General features: G+C 39.7%; 1 protein-coding gene across 1 annotated transcript; it reads left to right on the forward strand.

Annotated features, from left to right (window-relative positions):
• The first annotated feature begins 9,656 nt into the window (after nucleotides 1–9,656).
• Nucleotides 9,657–25,060, forward strand: LOC124824883 (uncharacterized). The gene is made up of 5 exons (XM_088112594.1): nucleotides 9,657–9,671; nucleotides 9,786–10,428; nucleotides 10,582–12,853; nucleotides 13,027–15,547; nucleotides 24,551–25,060. The coding sequence occupies exons 1-5, from the start codon at nucleotides 9,657–9,659 to the stop codon at nucleotides 25,058–25,060; spliced, it is 5,961 nt and encodes a 1,986-aa protein (XP_087968720.1).
• Nucleotides 25,061–25,671: the final 611 nt, after the last annotated feature.

Consider the following 25,671-nt stretch of genomic DNA (forward strand, 5'->3'; position numbering starts at 1 on the left):
TACTTTTTGAGTTATAGTAAAAGAAACGACAAGAGTTTTTTTAAAATAATCTTCATAACTTTTTTCTAACGATCCAATTTTTTTTCTAATTTGATTCTCATTTGATTAATATAAATATAAATGTATGTTCAATTTTATAAGAACTATATATTTGTTTTTTGAAATATTACATTAACAGGAAGATTTTTTATATACATATAATTTAATCTTTCAAATCCATATTTGAAGTTTCTTATGTGTTCTTCACCGTCTACAAAGACATCTAGAATTAGTTATTGTAAGTGGACATAAAAGAAATAAAAGGTAAACTTATTTTTATCATAAATTTTTATAAATTTAAATAATTTTTGTAGTAATTATTTATGATAATTTAATTTCATCAGTATATATACCACATCGTATCAGTCATACAATCATAATCATCTATTAAAACTTTAACATGATCTAGATATTAGTTTCAAAAGCAAATTTGTGAAGGCTTGATCCGGAGCGAACAATATCTTATTTGTGTGGAAATCTATGTGTATGTTGTCCCTCCCTACAATTGGTATAAGAGCCGATGGTTAGTCTTGGTAACCGACTCAAACGAGTACGTCCCCCTATGGTAAGGTGAAGCCCTGACAAGTGACTGGTGGCAGACAGCCAGATCGATCATGGGAGGTGCATGGGTCGTGAAAGAGAACAAAAGATGCTAAATGCAGCCCACAATGTACTCGAGGATTAATAAAAAGATTTCCATTGTAGGAGAGGTGGAGAACCATAGTCATTTGTTTGAAAGGAGGATTGTTACGATACAAACAAAGTCTCACATCATGAGTTTATATACAAATAAGATACCTCCATTGGTAAGAGACCTTTTGGAGTGGTACCAAAAGCAAATCCGTGAGGACGTGACCTAGAGCGGACAATATCTTACCGATCTATGTGTGCGTTGTCCCTCCTTGCACTAGACTCAATTTCAGGAATACTCATGCATTGATTTGAATACTCGTGTCAATCATGTAACTATCATGAATTTTTTCCACATTAAATTTAACAACAACAACAACATTCTTTTTATACAAAACTCATCAATCTTATCCCATACAATCATGACATGGTTAATTTCTTTCCTTTGGATTCTCACCATCTAAACCTCATTCTCTACATGAGTATAAGAGTTTAGTAGACTTAGGATGACTTTGCTATATGGATTCAAACACAATGCAAAAGTGCCTTATTGAATATGACACTTCTCCTTAGGAATGATCATATTAACAAAATTCTCACAATCATAATATATTCGTATCACATGATCTCATAGGTTTTTGATATTCAAGCCTAAACTCTATTCATTCTCATGCACATCCTTATTCCAAGAATTTTGTTACCATCTATTCTCATTAAGTCATAAAAAGTCATCATAGAAAATTTTATATCATATCAATCAAGTTGCATTCAAATATTAATCATTCAACTCATCCTTTAACATTACACACAAATAAACTTATAAGACACTAATAAAATAAATATTTCCCCTGTTATAAATTTTAAATACAATAAATTCAACATCAACAATAATATTTCCCCTTTCCCAAAACGTTATCCTTATCAATAAAAACCACCATGACATGGTCAGTTTCCTTCCATCCTTTAAGTCACAGTATTATTTCGTACCGATCCTGCAAACTATGAACCTCCTTTGACTCTCATAGTTTAAATCTTCTTCTTTATATGAGTATGATTATTTAGTATAGTCAGAAAAACTTCACGCTAGAATTCTCACACAAATGTATACATTATACTATGCAATACACGTATAGTTTCTATTTTTGTGTTTAAAAAGTTTTTTTATGAAAAATTGTATGGATCAGAATTAATATGGATGACCAGGGTTTGTTCTTTGGAGAATGGACTTGTCATGAACTTTTATCACGAGAGAAATTTATGGCCTGAATTTATGGTTGTCCTGTAGGGGCCAAAACTCACTAAGAAAAAGATAAAAAAAATTGCTTATGAGATGATGGAATAAGACTAATTTGTGTATGTAAAGTAAGGATAGAAGAGGGACCCAAAGGATGATCATAGGCATATAGAAGTTGGTCCCATCCCATATGAGCATGAAAATGTGAGTATGAAAGAAGGAAAAAATTGTATGATTAGTTAAATCTCCTAAGTGAGACCCATCTTTTATATCTTCACTAGACAATTTGGGTGAGTTTTCCCATGAAACTATTTGTCAGCAAGTTAACATGAAATGACCTAATTTGAAGTGAGTGAAGTGTAGTCTTATGTTTAGCTCCTACATAACTTGATAAAATGGAAATTCCATCCAATTCATGTTTTCCATGCACATATACTATTCACAAATATCACTCACATTTCGTTGCTTCATACATTCACTCTTCCATCACTAATTATTACTAACCTTTCTTTCTTTTTAATAAACAAAATTAAAATAATAACCAACATTACTCATGTTCATAAGCGAATAACCAACCTTATCCATAAATACATCTTTGATTAGTTCGAATTACACGTGCCTAAGTCATGTCATGACAATAGATAACAATGTATGTTAGACAACTATTTATCATTTTGTTGGATTTTAAACTCTTAATTAACACATTCATGGTTAGCTTAGAGTAATTTGGCTTAACCTATTTATTAAATACGAGTGGAAGAGGTTGTTGATCTTATTTCCCAGTATACTTATATTACTATATTACTGTCAACACTCAATTTTGTCCGGGTTGTAAAAAAATGTGTTTTTATTGGTTTTCTATTATTTTCATTTTATTTCATTTTTATCTTTTGTTTTATTCTATTTCACTGTATTTAGATCTTTGCTTTTAATTTAATTTCTATTTTATTTTTTTATATTCATTTTGTTTTAATAGAGTTAATTAGTCAAAATAATTGAAAAATAAAATTAAAATTAAAAATAAAGTAAAAAATAATAATAATAAAATAAAAAAAAATAAAATAAAATTGAAATAAAAAATAAAAAATAGAAAAAGAGGAAAACGTGGGAAATGGTATGGAATACGTGTCTAGGGTGAGGGGACCAGGTGGTTAGGAAAGGATTTTTCCCAAGATCTTGGGGGGGGGACAAGGTGGTTAGCGGAGAGGATTTTCCAGAGATCTTTGGGGCAGGATTTTGTGGAGTCAGAGAAAAAAAAGGGAAAGGGGGCACAGGAGGGACGTTCATCTACAGCGATCATCATAGAAGATCACCATTGGCACCGGAAAAGAAAGACAAAGGCCAGAGGAGGAAGGAGAGGAAGTCACCGGATTCTTGCAGCAAGCAGCAGCCCTAGAGCTCTGAGAGGTAAGCATCTTGCTCCCCTGTGTGGTCATGTATGCTTACTGCATAAACTCCATGCACCCCTGTCTAGCCAGCCCATATACCATTGTCACAGAATCATCCATCTCACTCATGCTCATATGCACACTACGCACTCATCGTTTCCGATACCAAATGGACCAGATTCAATCAACATTAAAATCAATCAATAAACAATAAAGATTAGGAGAGGCAGAGAGGAAAAGTGGTGTTGCGGGGAGCATTTGGCATTCGAGAAAATCCTCGAATGGGGAAGAAGAAGAGTGGCGTTGATGGCACCGGTGAGGTTAGGGGCGCGACGGCGTTGAGTCCCGGCAGCCCGAGCTGTTGAAAGGGAATCTGGTGGCCGTGGAGATGAACGCGGAGGAGGACCCTCCCTGAAAATCGCTGTTGTCGAAAAGAGAAAGGCGGAGACGGTGACGTCGTGGCTGGTGGTGGTTCTGGTGGCGCGAGGTGTCGCCGGCGAGGCTAAGGCGCGTTCTGTTTGAAGTGACGGTGGCCGGTTATGGTAGAGGCGGTGGTGAGTTCGTGGTGCAGAGCTGGGGACCTTGGGTCAGAGAAGACGTGAGCTGGGGAGTGGGAATGAGGATGAACCTCCTGAACCCCTAGAAAATTCTAGGTTAGAAAGCATTGGACTGGGCCAAGCCCAGAAATGGGCGTACGTCTGGTGCATTGGGCCTTTTGTGGGGCGCTCGTTAGTTGGCGTCCTTTCACCATTCCCCCACAACGAACGCTCGTTATCCAAACAAACGAGCGTTCGTTAAAACTTAAGCTTTTTTCTGACCGTTCGGTCAGCTTCTACCTAACGAGCGTTCGTTATACAAACGAAAGACCGTTCGTCCTTAAGCTTCCACATTTGAACGTCCGTTCGTCATGACAATATCGAACGTTCGTCCTTAAGCATCCATTTTTGAACGTCCGTTCGCCATTTCAATAACGAACGTTCGTTCTTAAGCTTCAATTTTTGAACGTCCGTTCCTCTTTTCATACAACGAGCGTTCGTCCTTAAGCTTGCATTTTTGAACGTCCGTTCACTATCTTTACCAATGTGCGCTCGTTATTTTGCTTTCGATCCAAGCGTTCGTTATTTTGCTTTCGTTCAAAACGTCCGTTCGCTCGGCACTCTCACCAACGAGCGCTCGTTATCCAAACGAGCGAACGCTCGTTATCCATAAGACTTTTCGACCGTTCGTTCAACATTCCAAACGAACGAGCGCTCGTTATCCAAACGAGCGAACGCTCGTTATCCAAACGAGCGAACGCTCGTTATCCTTAAGACTTTTTGACCGTTCGCTCAGCACTCTCACCAACGAGCGCTCGTTATCCAAACGAGCGAACGCTCGTTATCTTTAAGACTTTTTGACCGTTCGCTCAACCTTCGCACCAACGAGCGCTCGTTATCCAAACTAGCGAACGCTCGTTACCTTAAGCATTCTTGACCGTTCGTTCAAATCTTCTCCCTGAAGAGCGCTCGTTATCCAAACGAACGAGCGTTCGTTTCCGAACCAAAGAACGCTGGTTACTCAGCCTTAATTTCCCAACGTTCGTCCTCTCTCCAAACGAACGAGCGTTCGTTTCCGAACCAAAGAACGCTCGTTACTCAGCCTTAATTTCCCAACGTTCGTCCTCTCCCCAACGAACGCTCGTCATTCTGAATACTGTCCCCAACGTTCGTCCAGCCTTTCCCATTTCTTTTTTTGTTTATTTATCTTTCTTTATTGTCTTATTTTATTCTATTTATTTATTTTAGACATTCACTTATCCTAAAATATATATTTAATAATACAATATTGATAGTTTAAATAAAAAGAATTTATAAGAAAAGTTTTAAAGGTTTAAAGCGCACGTGTGACCGCTCGCGTCGTCCTTGTGCTAAAAACCTTTTCTTCTTTTCTTAAATAAAATTTCAAAAATACGTTTTAAAGGTTTAAGCACACGTGTGACCGCTCGCGTCGTCCTTGTGCTAAAAACCTCTTCTTCTTTTCTTAAATAAATTTACAAAAATATGTTTTAAAGGTTTAAGCACACGTGTGACCGCTCGCGTCGTCCTTGTGCTAAAAACCTTTTTCTTCTTCCTTAAATAAATTTACAAAAGAAATACGTTTTGAAGGTTAAGCACACGTGTGGCCGTTCGCGTCGTCCTTGTGCTAAAAACCTTTTCTTCTTCTTAAATAAAATTTCAAAAATATGTTTTAAAGGTTGAACACTCGTGTGATCGCTCGCATCGTCCTAGTGTTCAATACCTTTCTCTCTTATGTAATATTAAACGAGGGTATGAGTGCTCGTGCGATCGTCCGCATCAGCCTAGCACTCAATACTCTTAAGTTTTCCTAAATAAGTAGATAACGGTATGAGTACTCGTGTGATCGTTCGCATCGTCCTAGTGCTTAATATCGTTATCTCTCTTTTAAAAAAAAAATATAATAATTAAAAATATTTAAATATCATTTTAAAGGTATGAATACTCGTGCGACCGTTCGCGTCGGCCTAGTACTCATTACCTTCTTTTTCTTGAAAATATTAAAAACATAAAATCTTCAAAAATTAAAAACATCTAGTTTCACACAACAAACAGTCTTTCAAGCTAGAACTACGTAACCCTGATTTCTCATTTTGAATGAGAATACGTAGGAGCAAGGTCAATCCTTGTCGGGCCCAAAAAAACTAAAAAATATATTTTGTTTATTTAGAATTTTATTTTAGGGGATAATTAAACACTTTGAAAAACCACATCATATTCATGCATTTAGTTAAAGGTACTGCCTTAGGGCAGACGTTGTGGGGTGCTAACACCTTCCCCACGCGTAACCGACTCCCGAACCCAATCTTTGGTTTTCGTGGACCGTGCTTTATCGTTTTGAGGTTTTTCCATAGTTTTCCATAATAAACTATGGTGGCGACTCCAAATCTCTTTTCCAAACCCGTTTCTTTTTTGGATCGTCGTCCCGTCGCGATTCCGGTTGCGACAGATGGCGACTCCACTGGGGACGTTTAGAGAGTCAAGCCATTTAATTAGATGCGCGAATTTGGTGTGGTTTTGCTTTGTGTTTTTCTTTCCCTTTTCTCCATCTATGTGTGATATTTGGAATAACTGCAATAACTGTGGAATATTGAACCCTAGGGTAGACAATATGTTTATATCTGCCTGGGAATTTTTCTGGTTGTTTTGCAGGTGAGGGTTTGGGTGTGCATAATTTCTTCCCTTCACACACACACTTTTGGCATATCATGAGTGGGGCCCTATACCCGGGTCTGAGCGTAGCTTAGAATTAGAGGAGTTGTGTAGCGGTGTCACTCTGGGATGTACTTCCTGTTTGGCTATCGTGAGAACTCCAGCTAGAGTCTGTTCTCTTCATATGTGTTTTCACACCTAGTTGATTACTCGACTGTTGTGGAAATGCTACGAAGGGGGCCATAGCTCTAGTGACCTTTGACCTTTAGGTTCAGGAAATCATCCTTGTGAGATTGCATATACTTGACCTTGAACTCAAAGCAATGAACCTTTGGTAGGGCACGATGGGAGGAATATATGTTTCTGTAACCCTCACGCTGTTCGTTTTTTTATGATATTACATTTCATACCATGCATGTGTTTTGTTTTGTCATGTTATTTTATTATCATGCATCATATTCATACATCATTTAGTAACATGTTAATTTTAAGGGAAATCACAGGTACCTACTTGACTTCATACGAGATGGATGTTAACACAAGATCCGATGCTACACGGCATACCGACTCTTCCGATTTAAGAAAGAAGTATAGTCTAAGGACTCATGTTGGAAATTTGACCGGGCTGATAAACTTGGGCAAAAGGCTTAAGACTATAAAGAGAGAAACCTTTCAGAGAAGATATGGAAATTTGTTGAATTTAATGGAGGTTGAAGTACAAATACCCGCTATCACAGCCTTGGCACAATATTATGATTCTCCGCTTCGATGTTTCACATTTCAAGACTTTCAGTTGGCGCCAACCATAGAGGAGTTCGAGCATATCTTGGGTTTGCCAGTGGAGGGCACCACTCCCTACCAACATTTAGAGCATCATGCCTCTATACCCACTATTGCTACCATCATGAAATTACATCCCAAGGAGCTTGAAGACAGGATGATGATGAGGAATCAAGTGCATGGGTTATCACAGGGATATCTAGAGCAGTATTTACATCATCTGGCTGATAAAGAGGATTGGGAAACTTTCATGGATGTATTAGCCCTTGCCATATATGGCATCGTCTTGTTTCCAAAAATAGAAGAATTTGTGGATTACACCGCGATAGACGTCTTCGTGGCGAGTAAAACCAGATCAGAGAATCCTGTAACAGCAGTTCTTGCGGATGTTTATGGGACTTTGAGTTTTTGCCATGAGAGAAAGGGAAAGAAGATTCTTTGTTGCTTACCGGCGTTGTATACATGGATGACAACGCGCGTGTTTAAACAGATGGTCGACGTTAAGAGTCTATCGGAGAATTTGTCACACCAAGGGCTTAAAGGTAAAGGAGGAAACGATTGGGCCCGATTCCTTGCCGGCTTGAGCGAAAGAAGTATAAAATGGCGCCTTCCTTGGCTCGGAAATAAACTGGCTATACAACATTGTGGTTGTTTTCCTAATGTGCCTCTCATAGGTGCCCGGTACTGTATCAATTACAACCCCCTTTTGGTGCAAAGACAATTTGGGCATCCTATAAAAGGGGCACCTTCATCAGATTACCTTGCTACCCTATTCATTTATTACGAAGACGGGCATTTCATCGAACTGTTAAGAAAGGTTAAAAGCGCCTGGGAAAATGTTGTTCGAGCAGAGAATGACTTAAGGGATGGAGTAGTGGATAGCAGGGTTAGTTATCACACCTGGATTCTGGAGAGAGTGAAAGTAGTCAAGCTGCCTTTCAAACCAATCAAGGATCAATCAGCTAGTGAAGGACCATCTCAAGCTCCAGAAAGTGAAGAGGTGCAACAATTGAAGGCTGAGATGGAGAAATTGAAGGTGAGAAATGCTAGGTTGGAGAATGAATTACAAAGAGCGCGTAATGATCTTGTGGATATGAGAAATGATAATGAAGAAAAGTCGCGGGCTTATGAAAACCTTGTCAAAAGCCAGAAGGCTGAGAGGGATTACACATTTCGATTAAAACAGGATCTAGCTGCCGCGAGTAAGGAATTATCCATGAGGGTAAATGAGAAGAAGGTGGCTTTAGAAGAGGGAAAGGAGTGGAAGCACCTCTACGAAGAAGCCAAAAGAGATAAACGAGAAGCCCTAAAGAGATTAAGAGAAGCGCAGATTCAGATAGAAAAAGCGGGGCATGAGATGAAAGAGATGGCCATGTCGTTTGAGGCGGATATGAATAGGGAGCGTTGGAAGCTAACAGAAGCGGAGGAAGAGCATCGAACTCTGATAAAACAAATGGAGGAATATATCGAGGAACAGGAGGAGCGATGGAGGTCGATAGATTTTGAAGAAAGGCATCAGGCCTTGATAAAGCGAATGGAAGAGCATATCGCCGAGCAAGAAATGGCTGTAAAGCACTGGAAGGAAAGATTCTCTCAGTTGGCTGCCTTGGCAAACGGGGCAATTGAAGACATCCCCAGGATGGTGTCGAATGCTGAAGCAAGCACTCATTTTTGTAACTCACCAGCGGAAATAGAATTGTTTATTAATCATTGTAAATGGTTGGTGGGAGAGATGAGATCTTTCATTGCCCGGGCGCGGGATTGATGTACATCAGAATTATGTGTTTTGTTCCTTAGACTATGTAATGGATCAAATTTCCTTTAAATGAAAGATAAGGGATGTTTGTTGGTATCGGCTTGTGTTAATTTTCCATCAGTATTGTCATCGTTATCCTGTGATTTCCACTTATCACTAGCATGCATCATGTTTTCTTTTGTTTTGCATTTTTCATCCTTATCTAATTTAATTTAATAAAAAAAATAATAATAAGCAGCAGTACAAGTGAGAAAACAACGGCAAATCTTCCACGACATCCGTACAGGACCAGAGCTAACTCAAAGGTCATGGAGAATTGGGAGCAGTCACACGAATCTATTAAGGCTGATGTCAACCAGTTGAAGGATCAAATGGCCCAGATTTTGGCGGCTCTCGAAGCCCTAAAGACTACGGGAGGGGCGACGCCGGCGCAAGTCGAGGGAAGTGCTCAATATTACCCTCCGATGTTCAGTTCTGGGAGCCAATCTGTTCCGTTCCCAATGTATGGATTACCTCCAGGTTACACCCCACCTGTGGGAGAATACGCAGAAGGGGAGCAGGCTTCATTCTCTTTCCCTACCACTGTCAACATACCGCCAATCAGTACTCAGGGACCTGTTGTAATGTCCGCACCCCTGGTAAATGAAGGAATGCATGCAAGCATGTCTGATGGAATACGAGTAACTCCGGTGCCGCCTGTGATTACCGGAGAGGGCTTTTCTACAGGGGCTGCACCACGTACCTCGTTTCAGGGGGTAAATGGTAATGTTGACGGGGCAAAGGATAAACTCGAGAGCCTAGAGGCAAGATTGAGGGTTGTTGAGGGGTATGAAAGTTATGGATTTGGGGATGTTTCTAGATTGAGCTTGGTTCCTGGCGTCAAAATTCCACATAAGTTCAAGGCGCCAGATTTTGAGAAGTATAAGGGAAATACATGCCCTAAGAACCATCTGACCATGTTTTGCAGAAAGATGGCTGCATATGCTTATGATGAGCAGCTGCTCATTCATGTTTTTCAAGATAGTTTGGCTGGAGTGGCATTAAATTGGTATACCCATTTGGAGCCGGCTCGAATTCGTTGTTGGGCGGACTTGGCTGATGCTTTTGTGAAGCAGTACATATACAATACCCATGTTGCACCAGATCGTTTACAGCTGCAAAATATGTCAAAGAAGGACAACGAAACTTTCAAGGAGTATGCCCAACGGTGGAGAGAGTTAGCTGCACAAGTCGAACCACCTTTGTATGATAGAGAAATGGTGGCAATGTTTGTGAACACTCTCCAGCCGCCATTTTACGAGCACATGGTCGGGAACGTGTCTGCCAATTTCGCTGATATCATTATAATAGGCGAAAGGATAGAAATTGGGGTTAAAAGTGGGAAAATTGCATACAGTTCGCCCGCAACTGCAAATTACAAAAAAACCAATTTCAATGCGGAAAAGAAGAAGGAAGGGGATGTACATGCGGCATCAGCAATGCCTGTATGGAGAGGTCAAGCTTCCGCTCATAGCTTCCGACCATACTTGGGGCAACCCCCTCTTGCAGCTAATGCGGCGTTTGCTCATCAAGCCAGGCCTCAACAACAACAAGGGTATTATCAACCGCCATTGCCCCCAACTGATACTTGGAGGGCTGGGGCAATTGCAGGTCCAAATCAGAATGCGGGCCAAAATACTTACCCAAGAAGGAACCAATTTGTTAACTTTACTCCAATTCCTACAACTTATACGGAATTATTGCCTCAGCTTATCAAACAAGGGCTAGTTGTCGTTTGTCCCCTGAAGCCTTTGCAGCCTCCGTACCCAAGAGGCTATGATGCAGAGGCAAAATGTAGTTATCATGGAGGGGCCGCTGGTCATTCCACTGAGAGGTGTCTGGCTTTCAAGCATAAAGTGCAGACTCTAATTGATTCTGGGTGGTTAAAGTTCCAAGAGGATAAGCCTAGTGTCGAGTCCAATCCTTTATCTGGGCATGGAAGTGCTTCGACGAATGCTGTCGAAGTGAAAGAACATGAGCTGGTGAGAAATGTGAAAGAAGTTAAGAGCTCTAGGAGGTTTATCTTGGAGGCGTTGTTGAAAGTGGGTATCTTGAAGGGTGATTATGATGAGAGTATGGCATGCGCGCTCCACCCAGAGGCTGAGCACTCTATTGAGGAGTGTGTTGAATTTGAAGAAATTCTGCAAGACCTGCTAGATTGTGGTCTGATGCAGGTATGTTACAAGAATGAGGAGGGAGAGGTATTTGCACAAACTGGTGATGAATCCGGCATGATTGTACCAGAACCATTGGTGGTTCGTTTCACTAAGACTACCTCTATTCCACCAACTCAAGGAAGGTCGCCTGTGGTTATTCATGTACCAGCCCCTTTTCCTTACAAGAACGAAAAAGCCGTCCCATGGAGATATGGGACGTATGCGTCAGGCGAAACGCAAAGCGTTGACCCTGTCGTCAAAAACATATCAGGGATAGGGGGAATGACTAGGAGTGGTCGAATTTTCACATCACCTGAGTTGGCACGAGAAAGGGTTAATGATAATGAAGCAACGATAGCCGCGAAAGCAAAAGAATTCTTAAAGGGGAAGGGGGCACAGACAGAGGAAATCCCCGACAAGGAAGAGAAGAGAGAGGTTTCTGAAGAGGAGGCTATTGAATTTTTAAAATTCATACAACAAAGCGAATATAAGGTGGTGGAACAGTTAAACCATATGCCTGCTCGCATATCCTTGTTAGATTTGCTCATGCATTCGGCATCACACAGAAAGTTGCTAATGAAGATACTCAGTGAGGCTCATGTGGAGCAAGGTATTTCGTTGAATAAATTCGAGGGTATTGTTGGCAATATTGTTGCTAATAATTATCTCACCTTTACGGATGAAGAGATACCTGCTGAAGGAAGAGGGCATAACAAGGCTCTTCACGTCTCTGTGAAATGCCTGGATCATGTTATAGCGCGTGTTTTAGTGGACAATGGGTCCTCCTTGAATGTCATGCCGAAAGCAACTCTGGAAAAGCTACCTTGCGAAGGAATGCATATGAGGCCGAGTTCAATGATTGTGAGAGCGTTTGATGGTAGCAAACGAGAAGTGATGGGAGAGGTGGAATTGCCAATACAAGTTGGCCCTTGTGTATTTCAAATAACATTCCAGGTTATGGATATCCTGCCAGCTTACAGTTGTCTGTTGGGACGCCCATGGATTCATTCGGCGGGAGTTGTGCCTTCTTCATTACACCAGAAGTTGAAGTACGTGATGGGAGATAAACTAGTGATAGTATCAGGAGAAGAGGATTTTCTGGTGAGTGGGCCATCATCCACACGATACATCGAAGCGGCTGAAGAAGCTCTCGAGATAGCCTTTCAATCGTTGGAGATTGTGGGAAATGCTTGTGTGGAACAGTTTCCAGTAAATCCTCGTTTATCATGTGCTTCTATTATGATGAAAGAGGGCTATGTATATGGGGAAGGTTTGGGCAAATATCGGCAAGGGCGAGCATTCCCTCTGGAGATCGTTGAAAACAAGAACAGATATGGCTTGGGGTACAAACCTACCCGGGAAGACAGGAAAAGGATGATTGAAGAAAGAAAAGAGCGCAGTTTGGCCCGTGCAGAAAGACGAGGGCCCAGAGAGAGCAAAATTCACATTGTTGACATCAAGGAAAGCTTCCGCAGTGCTGGGTGGATCAACATTGGCCAGATAGCAGCCGTGGAGGATGAAGAAAGGCCTCAAAGTTCGAGCTTTGTGTGGGCTTGCTCCCCTGATACTCAACTCAACAATTGGGAAACATTGGATCTACCTGTGATGCTTAATGTGAACAAAATGTAATAGTTTTAATTAAGCTCATAGTTTCGATTGGGGCTTTAGAACTAAAGTTTTGCGGATTGATTCTTTTTACTTTTCACTCAGCGTGACAATAAAGTTGCATTTCATCATCATTTGGCATTTTTTGTTTATCTTATTTATTTATACTTTTTCATAAATTTAAATGATGCAGATGTGACAATGATTGTTTTGAAAATAATGATATCAATGTTCCTAATTTTGAGCACCCTATCAATAATACGGAAGATGATTTCGAAGATGATGTGGAACCCTCTCCAGAACTGTTGAGATTAGTGGAACAAGAATCTAAGGAGATAAAACCCCATCAGGAGGAGATTGAAATACTCAACTTGGGAGAGAAGGATGAGATAAAGGAAGTGAAAATCGGTACTAGTATGAAAACGGAAGTGAGGGAAAGATTGCGTGTCCTGTTGAAGGAGTTTAAAGATGTGTTCGCGTGGTCTTACAATGACATGTCGGGTCTGGATACCGATATTGTGCAGCATAAGCTCCCACTCAAGCCAGAATGCCCTCCAGTCAAGCAAAAACTAAGAAGAATGAAGCCGGAAATGTCACTAAAAATTAAAGAAGAAGTCCAAAAGCAATTTGACGCAGGATTTTTGGCCGTGGCAAGATACCCACAATGGGTAGCGAATGTTGTACCAGTGCCTAAGAAGGATGGGAAGGTTCGAATGTGTGTTGACTATCGTGATTTAAATCGTGCAAGTCCGAAAGATAATTTCCCGTTACCGCACATCGATACTCTGGTTGATAATACGGCCAAATTTTCGTTGTTTTCGTTCATGGATGGATTCTCGGGATACAATCAAATTAAAATGGCACCGGAAGATATGGAAAAAACGACCTTTATCACGTTATGGGGAACATTCTGCTATAAGGTTATGTCTTTCGGACTCAAGAATGCTGGGGCAACATACCAAAGGGCAATGGTGACACTTTTTCATGATATGATGCATAAGGAAATTGAAGTTTATGTGGATGACATGATTGCAAAGTCTGAATCAGAAGAGGAACATATTTTCAATCTAAGGAAATTATTTGAGAGACTGAGAAAGTACAAACTCAGGTTAAATCCTGCCAAATGCACGTTTGGAGTAAAGTCTGGAAAATTGTTGGGCTTCATTGTTAGTCAAAGAGGGATAGAAGTTGATCCGGACAAAGTAAAAGCGATAACGGAAATGCCTGCGCCCAGAACAGAAAAGGAGGTTCGAGGGTTTTTGGGAAGATTGAATTACATTGCTAGGTTCATCTCCCAATTAACTGATACTTGTGAACCAATGTTCAAGTTACTACGGAAAAACCAGGCCGTAGTCTGGAATGAAGATTGTCAAGTTGCTTTTGAAAAGGTCAAACAATACCTGCAAGACCCTCCTGTATTGCGTCCACCTATGCCAGGAAGGCCGCTCATTTTGTATTTGACCGTATTGGATAATTCAATGGGTTGTGTATTGGGTCAGCATGATGAAGATGGGAAAAGAGAGCATGCTATATATTACTTGAGCAAGAGATTCACAGATTGCGAACAACGATATTCGTCGTTAGAACGAACTTGTTGTGCACTGGCGTGGGCTACTCATCGTCTAAGGCAATACATGTTGAGCCACTCTACTTGGTTGATATCTAAAATGGATCCTATCAAGTATATTTTCGAAAAGCCCGCTCTCACTGGAAGAATAGCTCGATGGCAGATGCTACTATCGGAGTACGACATTGTATATGTTACTCAGAAATCTATCAAGGGTAGCGCTTTAGCGGAATATTTAGCCCATCAGCCCATTAATGATTATCAGCCAATGCAACCTGAATTTCCTGATGAAGATATCATGGCTTTATTTGCTGAGAATAAAGAGGACAAAGATGAAAAAGCGTGGACTGTATTATTCGATGGGGCATCGAATGTAATGGGGCATGGAATAGGGGCAGTGCTTATCTCTCCTAAGAATCAATACATTCCAATGACGGCAAGGTTGTGTTTTAATTGCACGAATAATATCGCAGAATATGAAGCCTGTGCCATGGGAATTCGAGCAGCTATAGAGTCTAAAGCAAAAATTCTGGATGTATATGGAGATTCAGCTTTGGTCATCCATCAATTGAAGGGAGAATGGGAGACTAGGGATACTAAATTAATTCCATACCAAGCTTACATCAGGGGATTAATTGAGTATTTCGATTCCATCACGTTTAATCATATACCGAGAGAAGATAATCAATTAGCAGACGCATTGGCTACCTTGTCATCGATGTTTGAAGTTGATCAAGATGCAGAATTGCCAATGATTGAAATGAAGAGTCATGCAAAGCCAGTGTATTGTCATTTCATCGAAGAGGAGGTAGATGGTAAACCTTGGTACTTTGATATCAAGCATTATCTTAGGACCCGAGAATATCCAGAGAAGGCATCAGAAAACGACAAAAGGGCGTTAAGGAGGTTGGTTGGCAGTTTCATTTTGAGTGGGGATATTCTATATAAGAGGAATCATGACATGGTTCTCCTTAGATGCGTAGATGCAAAAGAAGCCGACCTGATACTAAAAGAAGTACACGAGGGTACATTTGGCACGCACATGAATGGGCACTCAATGGCCAGGAAGATACTGAGAGCGGGGTATTTTTGGTTGACTATGGAAAATGATTGCTGTACACATGTGAGAAAGTGTGAGAAATGCCAGGTATACGCAAGTAATATCAATGTTCCACCCACGACCTTGAACGTGTTGTCTGCACCATGGCCCTTTTCGATGTGGGGAATAGATGTTATCGGAGCTATAGAGCCAAAGGCGTCAAATGGACACCGTTTCATATTAGTTGCAATCGATTACTTCACAAAATGGGTTGAGGCCGCTTCTTATGCTAATGTGACTAGAAAGGTAGTGACCAAGTTCATAAAAAGGGAGTTGATTTGCAGATACGGGATCCCTAACAGAATCATCACTGATAATGCCACTAACTTGAACAACCAGATGATGACAGAATTATGTGAGGAGTTCAAAATTCATCATCTTAATTCTTCTCCTTATCGTCCAAAGATGAATGGGGCAGTAGAGGCTGCTAACAAAAATATCAAGAAGATTGTGCAGAAAATGGTGGTCACGTATAAGGATTGGCATGAAATGCTTCCTTTTGCTTTACATGGTTATCGCACTTCGGTACGAACATCGACTGGGGCAACGCCTTTCTCGCTTGTATATGGAATGGAAGCAGTACTTCCGTTTGAAGTGGAAATTCCGTCCTTACGAGTTTTAATGGAAACCCAATTAGAGGAGGCTGAGTGGGTTCAAGCTCGTTTCGACCAGCTCAATCTCATCGATGAAAAGAGACTAACAGCAGTATGCCATGGACAATTGTATCAAAGAAGAATGAAGAAGGCATTTGACAAAAAGGTACAGCCAAGAGAATTTCATGAAGGTGAGCTGGTGTTGAAAAAGATCCTACCTATACAAAAAGATCATAGAGGCAAATGGACTCCAAATTATGAAGGGCCATTTGTAGTGAAGAAAGCATTTTCTGGTGGGGCACTAATTCTCACAAGAATGGACGGAGAGGAGTTACCATTGCCAGTTAATTCTGATGCAGTAAAAAAGTTTTACGCATGATGATTCCGTGATAGTGGTTGCTATTAAAGGGATGTTGATATTATCTTCAACGCTTATTGTACTCTGTGTTTTATTCAATAAATAAATTTCACGTGAGTTCATTCATATTTTGGTTTGCATTCCATCTGAAATATTGCATGTCACGCTGAGCTGTTAAGTAGTTAAGTGAAAATGAAAATGAAAATAAGTAAACGCGTGTTGATAAAAGCATCACAGGTATATCAGGTTGGCGAGCTCGGTCCTGGAGGATGTCGGAAAGGAAAAACGAAAAAAAAAGGGTTACATGTTGAGTTTGTTGTTAATAAAGTTGTCAAAGACATAGTATTTTCGAAAACAGTTTTGAAAAATACCGTTGGTGAATACTTCCCTGATTCAAGGTTTTGGGTGTAACCGGTGTTCTTTTCTTGATAAAGCATCTGCATTCACATTACTTGAACCCTAACTTTTTCGTTTCTCACAAGACGAAGGATTTCGCCATATGCCTAATATTGGGGCAGTTTTCATCATGTTACATACCACCGATAATCCATTGATTAGGGAGATAAAAAAAAAAAAAAAAAATGAAATTGATGTGTCAAGCACTACATAGTTTAGTTTCAGGTTTAAATTCAAGAGAAAGTCAGACAAACAAGATTCGGAGTGACGTGTGGCCGTTTTTCGTTATCCAATCGTCAAGAAACAGTTCATCCAATTGCACCCCTTTTGAGCCAAAATTCATAATTGTTTTCATCACCCTAGACAAGAATCATTAGCATGTCGACGTCAATTTAAAAGGGTACATCACAAGCATCCAAAGTTGAGAAAAAAGAATGAAAAGGAAAGTATCATAAAGGACCACAACAGGGGCAACGAAAAGAATGATCCAAAGAGAAAGAAAGAAAAAACAACAATAAATATGCTTGAAGTTCAAATCCCTAGGGACAATTGACTGGGCACCCTGCAAATGATTCTTGTTTAAAGACTTTAACCGTCAAACACTTATTTGGGCCTTTGTTATCCTTTTTTTCAAAACCCTTTGACCTTTAGCCACGGTACAAGCCAATAAAAGTCCACACTGACTGAAGACTGTTGGTCCTAATCTTTCTCACGAATTTAACTTTGAAACAGAATAATGTGGTGAACGACACAATTCAGTGTTATTTTCAAAAAAAAAAAAAAAAAAAAAAAAAAAAAAAAAGTCTCCCTGTCAATCGAAGATCATCCAATTTGGGGGAATCCTTCATACCCAAATCTTTTCACTTTTCCATTGTGCAAAATTGGGGCAGTATGGGAGCACAACATGTTAATAGCACTTTTCCCCAAAGGAGGGACACACATACGTTAATCATTATTCATTTGCTTTTCATAACCATTCTTCCACATTCTACAGGGTTCAAGTTAATTTGGATTGCAAAAAGCGATAAAAAGAATTTTAACTCAGGGTTACACTTTCTTCCTGCTCATCAAAGGGTTCTATACCTATCAACGTTGTTTTTAGGAATGCGTTTTGAACGTACATTGTGTTTGATGACAATATTAACAATGGATTCCAAGCATGGAATTTCAAAAAAAAAAAAAAAAAAAAATGATGAAAAGCGAGAAAAGAAAAGAACAAAATGAAAGTCTCATGTGTCTATGCATTCATGCATCATCATGACATAACATCATCTCAGAGGAAGCGAGGAGAATTGTTTGCAAAATCTTCATTTAACTCGGCATTTATCAACTTTTCAAAGTTACAAATCAGGTTTTAATTTTCTGTTATCGACCCTCTGCATGGCAATGGTCGGATTTAAATTTCTGTTCTGTGAGTTTGGCCCTCTGCGAGGCAATGGTCAAATCCAGGTTTTAATTTTCTGTTATCGACCCTCTGCATGGCAATGGTCGGATTTAAATTTCTGTTCTGTGAGTTTGGCCCTCTGCGAGGCAATGGTCAAATCCAGGTTTTAATTTTCTGTTATCGACCCTCTGCATGGCAATGGTCGGATTTAAATTTCTGTTCTGTGAGTTTGGCCCTCTGCGAGGCAATGGTCAAATCCAGGTTTTAATTTTCTGTTATCGACCCTCTGCATGGCAATGGTCGGATTTAAATTTCTGTTCTGTGAGTTTGGCCCTCTGCGAGGCAATGGTCAAATCCAGGTTTTAATTTTCTGTTATCGACCCTCTGCATGGCAATGGTCGGATTTAAATTTCTGTTCTGTGAGTTTGGCCCTCTGCGAGGCAATGGTCAAATCCAGGTTTTAATTTTCTGTTATCGACCCTCTGCATGGCAATGGTCGGATTTAAATTTCTGTTCTGTGAGTTTGGCCCTCTGCGAGGCAATGGTCAAATCCAGGTTTTAATTTTCTGTTATCGACCCTCTGCATGGCAATGGTCGATTTAAATTTCTGTTCTGTGAGTTTGGCCCTCTGCGAGGCAATGGTCAAATCCAGGTTTTAATTTTCTGTTATGACTCTCTGCATGGCAATGGTCGGATTTAAATTTTGTTCTGTGAGTTTGGCCCTCTGCGAGGCAATGGTCAAATCCAGGTTTTAGTTTTTTGTTACTGATACTTTACTTGACATTGGTCGTTTGGCATCGGGACTTGAACATTTTGTTTGTTCTTTCATGATTGAAACCCGGACAAAATTAGTGTCTTTATCTTTACTTAGCTTTACTTAAATAATACGAAAAGATTAAATTTTCATATTATTTAGTAATATCTAAGTAAAGAGGGGCAGCTGTCAACACCAATTTTGTCCGGGTTGAAAAAATGTGTTTTTATTGGTTTTCTATTATTTTCATTTTATTTCATTTTTATCTTTTGTTTTATTCTATTTCACTGTATTTAGATCTTTGCTTTTAATTTAATTTCTATTTTATTTTTTTATATTCATTTTGTTTTAATAGAGTTAATTAGTCAAAATAATTGAAAAATAAAATTAAAATTAAAAATAAAGTAAAAAATAATAATAATAAAATAAAAAAAAATAAAATAAAATTGAAATAAAAAATAAAAAATAGAAAAAGAGGAAAACGTGGGAAATGGTATGGAATACGTGTCTAGGGTGAGGGGACCAGGTGGTTAGGAAAGGATTTTTCCCAAGATCTTGGGGGGGGGGACAAGGTGGTTAGCGGAGAGGATTTTCCAGAGATCTTTGGGGCAGGATTTTGTGGAGTCAGAGAAAAAAAAGGGAAAGGGGGCACAGGAGGGACGTTCATCTGCAGCGATCATCATAGAAGATCACCATTGGCACCGGAAAAGAAAGACAAAGGCCAGAGGAGGAAGGAGAGGAAGTCACCGGATTCTTGCAGCAAGCAGCAGCCCTAGAGCTCTGAGAGGTAAGCATCTTGCTCCCCTGTGTGGTCATGTATGCTTACTGCATAAACTCCATGCACCCCTGTCTAGCCAGCCCATATACCATTGTCACAGAATCATCCATCTCACTCATGCTCATATGCACACTACGCACTCATCGTTTCCGATACCAAATGGACCAGATTCAATCAACATTAAAATCAATCAATAAACAATAAAGATTAGGAGAGGCAGAGAGGAAAAGTGGTGTTGCGGGGAGCATTTGGCATTCGAGAAAATCCTCGAATGGGGAAGAAGAAGAGTGGCGTTGATGGCACCGGTGAGGTTAGGGGCGCGACGGCGTTGAGTCCCGGCAGCCCGAGCTGTTGAAAGGGAATCTGGTGGCCGTGGAGATGAACGCGGAGGAGGACCCTCCCTGAAAATCGCTGTTGTCGAAAAGAGAAAGGCGGAGACGGTGACGTCGTGGCTGGTGGTGGTTCTGGTGGCGCGAGGTGTCGCCGGCGAGGCTAAGGCGCGTTCTGTTTGAAGTGACGGTGGCCGGTTATGGTAGAGGCGGTGGTGAGTTCGTGGTGCAGAGCTGGGGACCTTGGGTCAGAGAAGACGTGAGCTGGGGAGTGGGAATGAGGATGAACCTCCTGAACCCCTAGAAAATTCTAGGTTAGAAAGCATTGGACTGGGCCAAGCCCAGAAATGGGCGTACGTCTGGTGCATTGGGCCTTTTGTGGGGCGCTCGTTAGTTGGCGTCCTTTCACCATTCCCCCACAACGAACGCTCGTTATCCAAACAAACGAGCGTTCGTTAAAACTTAAGCTTTTTTCTGACCGTTCGGTCAGCTTCTACCTAACGAGCGTTCGTTATACAAACGAAAGACCGTTCGTCCTTAAGCTTCCACATTTGAACGTCCGTTCGTCATGACAATATCGAACGTTCGTCCTTAAGCATCCATTTTTGAACGTCCGTTCGCCATTTCAATAACGAACGTTCGTTCTTAAGCTTCAATTTTTGAACGTCCGTTCCTCTTTTCATACAACGAGCGTTCGTCCTTAAGCTTGCATTTTTGAACGTCCGTTCACTATCTTTACCAATGTGCGCTCGTTATTTTGCTTTCGATCCAAGCGTTCGTTATTTTGCTTTCGTTCAAAACGTCCGTTCGCTCGGCACTCTCACCAACGAGCGCTCGTTATCCAAACGAGCGAACGCTCGTTATCCATAAGACTTTTCGACCGTTCGTTCAACATTCCAAACGAACGAGCGCTCGTTATCCAAACGAGCGAACGCTCGTTATCCAAACGAGCGAACGCTCGTTATCCTTAAGACGTTTTGACCGTTCGCTCAGCACTCTCACCAACGAGCGCTCGTTATCCAAACGAGCGAACGCTCGTTATCTTTAAGACTTTTTGACCGTTCGCTCAACCTTCGCACCAACGAGCGCTCGTTATCCAAACTAGCGAACGCTCGTTACCTTAAGCATTCTTGACCGTTCGTTCAAATCTTCTCCCTGAAGAGCGCTCGTTATCCAAACGAACGAGCGTTCGTTTCCGAACCAAAGAACGCTCGTTACTCAGCCTTAATTTCCCAACGTTCGTCCTCTCTCCAAACGAACGAGCGTTCGTTTCCGAACCAAAGAACGCTCGTTACTCAGCCTTAATTTCCCAACGTTCGTCCTCTCCCCAACGAACGCTCGTCATTCTGAATACTGTCCCCAACGTTCGTCCAGCCTTTCCCATTTCTTTTTTTGTTTATTTATCTTTCTTTATTGTCTTATTTTATTCTATTTATTTATTTTAGACATTCACTTATCCTAAAATATATATTTAATAATACAATATTGATAGTTTAAATAAAAAGAATTTATAAGAAAAGTTTTAAAGGTTTAAAGCGCACGTGTGACCGCTCGCGTCGTCCTTGTGCTAAAAACCTTTTCTTCTTTTCTTAAATAAAATTTCAAAAATACGTTTTAAAGGTTTAAGCACACGTGTGACCGCTCGCGTCGTCCTTGTGCTAAAAACCTCTTCTTCTTTTCTTAAATAAATTTACAAAAATATGTTTTAAAGGTTTAAGCACACGTGTGACCGCTCGCGTCGTCCTTGTGCTAAAAACCTTTTTCTTCTTCCTTAAATAAATTTACAAAAGAAATACGTTTTGAACGTTAAGCACACGTGTGGCCGTTCGCGTCGTCCTTGTGCTAAAAACCTTTTCTTCTTCTTAAATAAAATTTCAAAAATATGTTTTAAAGGTTGAACACTCGTGTGATCGCTCGCATCGTCCTAGTGTTCAATACCTTTCTCTCTTATGTAATATTAAACGAGGGTATGAGTGCTCGTGCGATCGTCCGCATCAGCCTAGCACTCAATACTCTTAAGTTTTCCTAAATAAGTAGATAACGGTATGAGTACTCGTGTGATCGTTCGCATCGTCCTAGTGCTTAATATCGTTATCTCTCTTTTAAAAAAAAAATATAATAATTAAAAATATTTAAATATCATTTTAAAGGTATGAATACTCGTGCGACCGTTCGCGTCGGCCTAGTACTCATTACCTTCTTTTTCTTGAAAATATTAAAAACATAAAATCTTCAAAAATTAAAAACATCTAGTTTCACACAACAAACAGTCTTTCAAGCTAGAACTACGTAACCCTGATTTCTCATTTTGAATGAGAATACGTAGGAGCAAGGTCAATCCTTGTCGGGCCCAAAAAAACTAAAAAATATATTTTGTTTATTTAGAATTTTATTTTAGGGGATAATTAAACACTTTGAAAAACCACATCATATTCATGCATTTAGTTAAAGGTACTGCCTTAGGGCAGGCGTTGTGGGGTGCTAACACCTTCCCCACGCGTAACCGACTCCCGAACCCAATCTTTGGTTTTCGTGGACCGTGCTTTATCGTTTTGAGGTTTTTCCATAGTTTTCCATAATAAACTATGGTGGCGACTCCAAATCTCTTTTCCAAACCCGTTTCTTATTTGGATCGTCGTCCCGTCGCGATTCCGGTTGCGACAATTACTATTGAAGTGGAATAAGTGAAACACATTTTTCAAAAGGTAAGTTTATATATGTGTTATATATTATTAAACTTATTTTTTAGTAGTTTGGGTGTTGGAATGTCGAGTGTTATTAATTATATATATGATGAACTGTAATGTATTTCTTTAATATATTTTATACTATAAGCAGGTAAATGTAGTAAAGGAGGTAGGGATAATATTGTCTTAGTGATTTTGATACTTTATTTTGGTTGTTCTTGTTCACACCTTGTGTTAATACCAAACTTGGTAAAATTCAAATTCTGCCATTGAAAAAACAAAGTGTGTAAGTTAAAAAGATTACTTCATTTGGATTGCATAGAAAACCAATTTTATAATAAAATAATAAAAAATGAAGTATTCACAAAAGAACGTGTTTTGGTAACCAAATATGGAGATAGTTTCAAAAGTTTGCGGGGTTAGCTGTAGGCATGCATTACATCATTCACCTTAAAACTCGATGCTCAAGAAATCAAATAATTTTATATAGTCTGGAAAATTCACAATTTCTTATCATTGTTGTGTTTTTTAATTCATCAAAAATATAATTAGACATTAGATTATAACATTTCTCTTTGTGAAAATAATGCGTGCAAATTCTTTTAATAAAAATTGGGTTTTTAATTCCTGATATTAATGTTAATTTGTCTATGAAAACATTTAATGCATCTCGTGGCAACGATCAAGTTTTTGAACAATCAGAAAAAGTTTAACAAACATTTACTGTTTTCAAAGGCATTTTCATCTTATTCAGATCGGTATATTCTTTTTTGGCAAATGTGCAAAATGTGCAAAATGTGCAAAATATGCAAAATGTGAGTGATATTTGTGAATAGTAAGTATGTGCATGGAAAACATTTTACATATCCACAAACATGGAAAAAGGTGTTGTCAATCAATAGTTTTCAATCATTTTGCATCAACTGAAACCATCACTACAATCCTAGTTTCACCAATATATATATATATATATATATATATATATATATATATATATATATATATATATATATATAAAAGGACATAGAACAAAAAGTTTAAATTATATACATAAATTCTTTATATACATTTATGTTAGACAACAGAGTACTGATGCACCGAAGGGGAGAGGACGATTGCACCGAACGGTCGAGGACCTCTGTACTGATCGGTAGAGTACTGATCGGTAGAGTACTGATGCACCAAAAGGTAGAGGACGCCTGCACCGAACGACCAAGGGCGAAGGAGATTTGGAGGGAAATGCATTTGTCATCAAGGGACACGTGGAAGAAGAAAAGATGAAAAATGACACATGTAAAAGGGTGAGAGCACGTAGGGAGAATGTGCTATTAAAGGATTTTGTTCGGTGAGAAGAAGGGCATTCTGGTATGAACCAATTTCTGTTTCCTCTGCTGAATTCTGATTCTCTCTCTTTGCATCTAAACCCACTCACTTATCCTTTTCTTCTCTTCTTCTTCTTCAGGTTGAACCTTATACATGGGGAATTCTTGATTGAATAGTCTTGTGAAATTTTCTATTCGATTTTTGTGGCATTGTTGATTAAGTTGTAAGCCATTTACAAAGAGTTTACTGTTGCATTCTGTTTCAATAAATGTTCCCCGTTACATTTGGTTCTTTCATTGTCGTCAATGGCTGAAAATACTCGGATGAAAGACATGCAAACTCAGCTCACTTCCATCTTGAATTGGATCGAGAAATAACCGGATCGTGATAAAGCCAACCGCGATTTGCTCATTCAATTTCAAACAACTAACATTGACCGTATGGATCAGATGCAGAAATTGTTCGATTCGTTAACACATGGTGACAATCGGCACATTAATGCTTCGAACTCAACTGGTTCGCCGTTGCTGGTGACTCCATCTGCTTCTGCGTTGTTGGTCCACAACATATATTTGGGTTTTCCTCACTTTGATGGCACAACACCAGTGTTAGAATGGATTTTCAAAGCTGAGCAGTTTTTTAATTATCATCATACTCCTGATCAAGAAAGAGTTGAGATAACTTCTATTCATTTTGAGAAGGATGTGATTCTGTGGTTTCAAATGTTACATCGTATGGCGGTCATTCGCACATGGTCAAATTTGAAGAGAGCTTTGGAGAGCCATTTTGGACCATCTCCTTTTGACTCACCTACTGCAGAATTGTTCAAACTGTATCAGTCAGGAATAGTTTCAGAGTACTACCTCAAATTCATGGCCCTAGCCAATAGATCTGAGGGTCTTACGGATGGCGCGATGTTAAATTGTTTCTTAAGTGGTTTAAATCGGGATATTAATTAGACGGGATGTAGTAGCCAATGTCCTACTAATCTTTTGCGTGCTATGTCTTTGACCAAATTGTATGAAGAAAAGTATGCTCCTATGGTGCATCAACGTTCTACCACATATATTCATAGATATTCTCCATTGTCATCTACCAGCGCAAATCTTACTGCAGCAAAGAATACAGGAAAACAAGCTTTACCTTTGCTTCTTCCCACACCTACCAGTCCTCCACTACGCCAGTCTAATTCAAAAAAATTACACCTGCGGAGATGCAATTGTGGAGAGAAAAATGTTTATGCTATTTTTGTGATGAGAAGTTTACTTTCAATCATAAGTGTGCTAATAGGCAGTTGTTGATGTTACAAGCTGAAGAGGAGGATTTTGATCATGATAATGATATTGAAAATCTATAATCTATCACTCATACAACTAGTGAAGATGGATTATAAGATAATCACCATTTATCCTTAAATGCTATGAAGGGAGGCTTAGGTGTTTGCACTATCCGTTTTTTGCTCACTTTAACTCTTTGCCAATCACAGTATTAGTTGATGGAGGTTGTTCGGATAATTTCTTACAGCAACGAATTGCTATGTTTCTTAAGTTGAACATGAAACCAACTCCTT

This window comes from Vigna umbellata, chromosome 4, assembly GCF_029865625.1.
Source record: "Vigna umbellata cultivar VRB3 chromosome 4, Vumbellata_1.0, whole genome shotgun sequence".
Classification (NCBI taxonomy): Eukaryota; Viridiplantae; Streptophyta; class Magnoliopsida; order Fabales; family Fabaceae; genus Vigna; species Vigna umbellata.